This window comes from Theropithecus gelada, chromosome 16 (genome assembly GCF_003255815.1).
Source record: "Theropithecus gelada isolate Dixy chromosome 16, Tgel_1.0, whole genome shotgun sequence".
NCBI lineage: Eukaryota > Metazoa > Chordata > Mammalia > Primates > Cercopithecidae > Theropithecus > Theropithecus gelada.
In genome coordinates, this window is record NC_037684.1 from 18299036 (window position 1) to 18305613 (window position 6578).

Here is a 6578-nt window from a genome sequence, read left to right on the forward strand (position 1 = left end):
AACTTAGCGTGTACCATAAGTAAATATTATCAGAAATCAATAATAATGTAATAAAATAAATAATAAATATATAATAAATATTACCAGTTAGGCAAGAAACTGGAAAGTGACACATACCTAAGGGAAAACGATCAATAGACACAGATCAAAAGACGGGAGAGATATTGAGATTCCCACACGAGGAGTTTAAAACAGATGAGGAATCTCAGAAAATACATGGAGACTATGAAGCAGAATCCACATGGAGATTCTAGATCCCAAAACTGTGATGTCTTGAGAAAAAAAAAATTATTGGAGGGATTTAATAACAGATTGGATATTGCAGAAGCAAAGGTCAGTGAAGTTGAAGCCAGGTCAGTAGAAACTATACAAACTGAAGCATGAGAGAAAAGAGTGATTTAAAAATGAACAAAAGGAGAAAGACATTGGGGCAGTTTTTGGTTTTGGGTTTTCTGTTTTATGGTTTTGTTTTTTTTTTTTTAAGAAATAATAGTTACAACTTTTCCAAATTTGATGAAAAATATCAACCTAGAGATCCACAAAGCACAAGGAGGCCTAAGCAGGATAAACACAAAGAAAACTACACTAAGACACATTAAAGTCAAATTATTAAAAAACAAAGGCAAAGAAAAGATCTTAAAATCAGCCAGAGAGAGAAAAAAGAGCAAGGAGAGAAGATGACCACTGATATTTTATCAGCATTCATGGGAGCAGGAATGCAATGTAATGGCACATTTAAAATGCTGAAAGCAGCCAGGTGCAGTGACTCACGCATGTAATTCCAGCACATTGGAGGCTGAGGCGGGTGGATCACATGAAGTCAGGAGTTCAAGATCAGCCTGGTCAACATGGTGAAACCCTGTCTCTACTAAAAATACAAAAATTAGCTGGGCATGGTGGCAGAGCTCCTGTAATCGCAGCTACTCGAGAGGCTGAGGCTGAGACAGGAAAATTGCCTGAACTCAAGAGGCAGAGGTTGTAGGAGATTGTAGTGAGCTGAGGTCAGGCCACTGCACTCCAGCCTAGGCAACAGCACGAGACTCCATCTCAAAAATAAATAAAATAAAATGCTGAAAGGAAAATAAAAAACAAAAAAGCCCTATCAACTTTAAGTTGAAGTTAGCTCAGTTTAGTAACATTAATGTCAAAAATTTAGCCAGGGAGGCTGAGGCGGGCAGATCACTTGAGGTCAGGAATTTGAGACCAGCCTGACCAACATGATGAAACTCCATCTCTACTAAAAATACAAAAATTAGCTGGGTGTGGTGGCAAGCACCTGTAATCCCATCTACTTGGGAGGCTGAGGCAGGAGAATCCACTTGAACCCAGGAGGCAGAGGTTGCAGTGAGCTGAGATCATGCCACTGTACTCCAGCCTGGGCAACAGAATGAGACTCCGTCTCAAAAAAAGAATAACCACCACCACCAACAACAACAACAAAAGCAAAATAAATGTTATAGTTACGTAATCAAGAGAAAAGATAAAATGGAATCCCAAAGTTATTCAATTTAATCTAAAGCAGGTGGGGAATTTGGAAAATGGAAACAAAGGATAGATGAAACCAAATAGAAAACAGAGAGCAAGACGGGAGGCTTCAATACAACCATATCAGTAATTAGGTACCTCTTATATAGTAACAATTACATCACAGTGGACCGAACACTCCAATTAAAAGGCAGAGATTGTCAGACTGGATAAAAAAGTTTTCTGATCTGTATAATGAGGATAATAGTACCTAATTTTAGGGTCGTTGTGAAGATTAAATGAATAAATATATGAAGTGCTTCAAACAGTGCCTGGCACATAGTTACAATAATGATAATGAAAAACAATTCTGTTTTGATACAGAATTAACTATGTTATAGGTCTTTGAAAGTTGAGATAAATGTGGTATCTTAAGAATACTTGTTAACAGAATATATGTCAAAACTAACCTGTGTACTTGGTTTGGTGTCTTGCTTGTTCTGGCAGAAAGGAGAAAAAAAAAAGGGTATTTTGGAACAGTGACCAGCCACGTGATTTTGTTCAGGCCACTTCACTGCTCTGGCCTTAGTCTCCTCACTTCTGCAATAAGGGGGTTGTGTTGGATGAGTGACTCTTACCATTTGGGAGTCCCTGTGCCCCTTTGGGAATCTGATGATAGCCTTACCCCTATCCTAGAAGAGGGCTCCTAATACACACACAAATAATTTTGTATAATGTGTATTCATTGCTGTATAACCTTGAGGAATTAATAGCATGTGGTATTCTGTCTGTGTTACTTTTTAAATAAAAATAAATCTGGCTGAAGTGTTTCCTTACCAAGGTTAGGAAGAAATCTGATGTCAGTCCATTCGGATTGGCTCCTTACCTTTTTCTTTTTTTTTTTTTTGAGATGGAGTCTCGCTCTGTCGCCCAGGCTGGAGTGCAGTGGTGTAATCTCAGCTCACTGCAAGCTCTGCCTCCCAGGTTTATGCCATTCTCCTGCCTCAGCCTCCCGAGTAGCTGGGACTACAGGCGCCCACCACCACGCCCGACTAATTTTTGTATTTTAAGTAGAGACGGGGTTTCACCGTGTTAGCCAGGATGGTCTCGATCTCCTGACCTTGTGATCCGCCCGCCTCGGCCTCCTAAAGTGCTGGGATTACAGGCATGAGCCACCGTGCCCAGCCCCCCATCTTTTGATCCCACACAAAACATGGGGACTTCTGTGAACTTTGAAAAAGGACTGATGCTAACAACTGGTCCTAGATCCTCACACCTGGTCCTTAGCTCATGATGGTCGATTGTTGCCTTGCTTTTAGCCGAGGCCCTTGGGGCCTATTCTAATTAGGTGCCTGAGTTAGAGCTTCCCTTTACTCTTGTGGGGCTCATAAGACTGCTGCTCAGTGCTCAGGCCTCTGGGACACCCACACACCTATCCCCTTCCAAGGCCCTGCCATGATCTGCCTTAGGTTTCCGCTCACTCTGAAGAATGTCTCCTTTCTATTCCTAGTCCTCAGAAATCCAGGGGACTAACTTGCTTCTTCAGCAGCTTCTTTTTTTTTTTTTTTTTTTTGAGACGGAGTCTCGCTCTGTCGCCCAGGCTGGAGTGCAGTGGCCGGATCTCAGCTCACTGCAAGCTCCGCCTCCCGGGTTCACGCCATTCTCCTGCCTCAGCCTCCCAAGTAGCTGGGACTACAGGCGCCCGCCACCTCGCCCGGCTAGTTTTTTGTACTTTTTAGTAGAGACGGGGTTTCACCGTATTAACCAGGATGGTCTCGATCTCCTGACCTCGTGATCCGCCCGTCTCGGCCTCCCAAAGTGCTGGGATTACAGGCTTGAGCCACCGCGCCCGGCCTTCTTCAGCAACTTCTAAGCATTGCCTGTATTCTCTCTCCTCATTCATACAAGCCATTTTAATCTTGTAGATGGGCCTTGATCTTTGAAAACCAAGAACGGCCTAAAATATTCTCCCTTCTGCCCTGAGACACACATGAATATTAACTTATTGCTAAGATAAGCAATGGCCAGGCTCAAAGACAAAAAGGCCTGGAGACATCTAGAAGGCTAGGAAATATCTTGTACTAAGTGATCTATGATCTCAGAGGTCACTTCTAGTTACTCTTTTCTTGCGTCAGCCTGAAGGAATCTGTAAGCTCACATAAGCAGGGGAAGTCTCAAAGAAGCAATCAGTGTAGAACAGTGTTTGAGAAGGACAAAGGGAAGTGAATACCCTGGCTGAGATGTAAATTATAAATAGAGCGGCTTGGGCCTGCCTTAGTAGGGAAGAAAGCATTTAAAGGGGAAGATGAGAACAGAGGATTGCACTTTATTAAAATGAACTTCTGTGTCTGGCTATGATTGCAGTTTACTTAAATATGCTGTAAATGAGCAGAATGTTCTGCTTTTTCGTTTGGGACCTGTAATGTGATTGCTTGCTCAACTCAAGATTGTCAGTCCAAAGGGCAATCCAGGTCGATATATGAGAGACTTTTTTTATGTTTGGTTCATGTTTACAGATCAGGATTGTGTTCACACAGCTTCTTCATTGTCTAGAAAATCAAGAGCCTTAGAGAGAATTACAGTTATCTGTAGCTTGCCATGCAGAGTAACATCAAACCCTTTTTATTTATTTTTTTTCTCTTTTGACAGAACAACACTGATGGACTTCAGGAACTTGCCTGTGGGGGCTTAATTTATTGCCTGGGAGTTGTGTTCTTCAAGAGTGATGGTATCATTCCATTTGCCCACGCCATCTGGCACCTGTTTGTGGCCACGGCAGCTGCAGTGCATTACTATGCCATTTGGAAATACCTTTACCGAAGTCCTACAGACTTTATGCGGCATTTATGACCAATCTGTACTAAGTCTCCAAACCAGTATTATTTCAATTATGGCACTTGGGAGTGGGGTGAGAGCTGAACATTGCACAGGGAAAGAAAAAAGATAACTGCACTGACTTTCTTTATATATTTTGAATATAATTACTGTGAAAGTATAAAGGCTGTGTTCTGGAATTTTCCCCCACACAGCAAATAAATAAGGTAGTGAATTAATTATTCATTCCATTCCACTATCATGAAGGACTCTGAATAGACTTGGCCAACTGATGTTTACAAACCAGAATTTTGTATTTTAATTTTACAGATTTTACTACATGATTTTTCTAAATTACTATGTCAGGTTGTAAAAGTCAGTGCAATAACAAAGCTTCCTTTTTAAGAAGAAAATTGTTTCTATCACTTTCCCATTCACTAGGTAAAGAATCATGGACAGAACTTACACTACTTTTTACCATGTTTCATCTTGGCATAACATGGTTCTTTTTTAAATAGAAACTTTAGTTTTTTGTAAATTTTTTAAAAAATATTTCATTGATACGCATCTCTGCGGGTCCTCATTCATGTTGTGAATTTTTGCAGCAAGCAGTTAACATTCCACAAACGAACAAACATTATACCTCTTCTGATAGTTTTATTAAGCATGGAGAAATTGCCAATTTTTAAAAACTGCAGTTTTCCAAACTTTTCTGCCAACCTCTTACTCTGAATTCAGTGCTGCTTTGGGACACATACTTGACCTAGCTTGGTTTACCAGTGATGGAAAAGTATTTTGATATCATTAACTTTTTCAAAAGATCCAACTTTTTCTCTATGCCTTTGTCACATTCTCTTCAGGGTCTCTTTCCACAGTGGATGAGTATTTGATCTGTATTATGACAATATTGTTGGGATGGCCATCTGCTGGAAACTCCTGAAGAGCTTTATGTATTACAGTGAGCAGTTGTATTGCCTGTTTGGTGCCCAGTGGTTAAGTCATTGTCACTTAGCTTGATATTGTCAGTTTGATATTTATTTTAAATTGTGGAACTAGATGCATACATTCACATTTCTGCCTTTCCTTTGCATCTTCCAATATATATTGTGTGTGTGTGGTTTTTTTTTCCTAGAAAAATATTTAAAGCATTGTTTGACAGGTAGAAACTCATGTATCTGGTAGTCCATGAGTTATATCCTGGCTCAGTGGAGTGATATTTATGTATTATTTTTACTTTTCTCTCAGTGTCTTATATTAAGATTAATATGTTGTTAATAGTTGCTTTGTCGGTTAATCTCTCTTGTTGGTGTTTTAATACATGAAATAGGCTTGCCTTTAGATCGGGTGCTGATATTACCTGTTTCCTAGTAATCGGCTGAGCAAATGGTCAGCGGAATTCTTGGTTTGATGATAAGCTTATTAATTGAAATTTTTTACTGATGGGGCTTTAAAAGAGGTTTATTTTGTGTATGTTTAGAACTCTGATTTTGATGAATTATATGGGAACGAGAAACAGAAGAAGTGGTATTTGCTGGTGAGTTAAATAGGCAAGGTACCCAGTGATAACACCAACCAGACCACTCCTATCTGCATGATTCTGAACATCTGGTTGCCTGTTGTTTTACTGTGTATATTTTATTTTTAATATATTAACTTTGTGGATTCATCTAAGGTCTGCTCAAAAGTAACACTGTCAAAACCACTAATACGTATGTAAAAATTGTGCTGTATACTACAATAAAGTTGTTACTTGGATTTGTTCCACTGTCTCTAAATTAGATGACTGTGAAAATAATATTGCATATTTGAGAGTTTGAGCTCATCCAGCATTTGTAATTTGTATACTAGTCTTTAAAAAAAAAAAAAAAAAAGTCCGAATGGAGAGAAAAACAAATATGCCCTGTCACTTAGCACTTTCTAGTCTACTTTTTTTTTTTTTTTTTGAGACGGAATATTTTCTAGTCTACTTTTTTTTTTTTTTGAGACGGAGTCTCGCTTTGTCGCCCAGGCTGGAGTGCAGTGGCGCAATCTCGGCTCGCTGCAAGCTCCGCCTCCCGGGTTCACGCCATTCTCCTGCCTCAGCCTTCCCAGTAGCTGGGACTACAGGCGCCCGCCACCTCACCTGGCTAATTTCTTGTATTTTTTTTTAGTAGAGATGGTGTTTCACCATGTTAGCCAGGATGGTCTCGATCTCCTGACCTCGTGATCTGCCCGCCTTGGCCTCCCAAAGTGCTGAGATTACAGGCTCTAGTCTACTTTTTAATAATTGAAATGCCAGAGCCAGCTCAAACATTAATCAA

At 40.0% G+C, this 6578-nt stretch overlaps 1 protein-coding gene across 2 annotated transcripts in view; it reads left to right on the forward strand.

Moving 5' to 3' along the window:
- Nucleotides 1-6042, forward strand: part of MMD (monocyte to macrophage differentiation associated) — a 29425-nt gene extending 23383 nt beyond the window's left edge. Inside the window, exon 7 of one of the 2 annotated variants that reach the window (XM_025363114.1) lies at nt 4114-6042. In XM_025363114.1, coding sequence (XP_025218899.1) covers nt 4114-4314 — 201 coding nt within the window. In that variant the 3' untranslated portion in view covers nt 4315-6042. The remainder of the gene's footprint in view (nt 1-4113) is intronic. The other variant, XM_025363115.1, reaches the window with a different exon arrangement.
- The last annotated feature ends 536 nt before the right edge of the window (nt 6043-6578 follow it).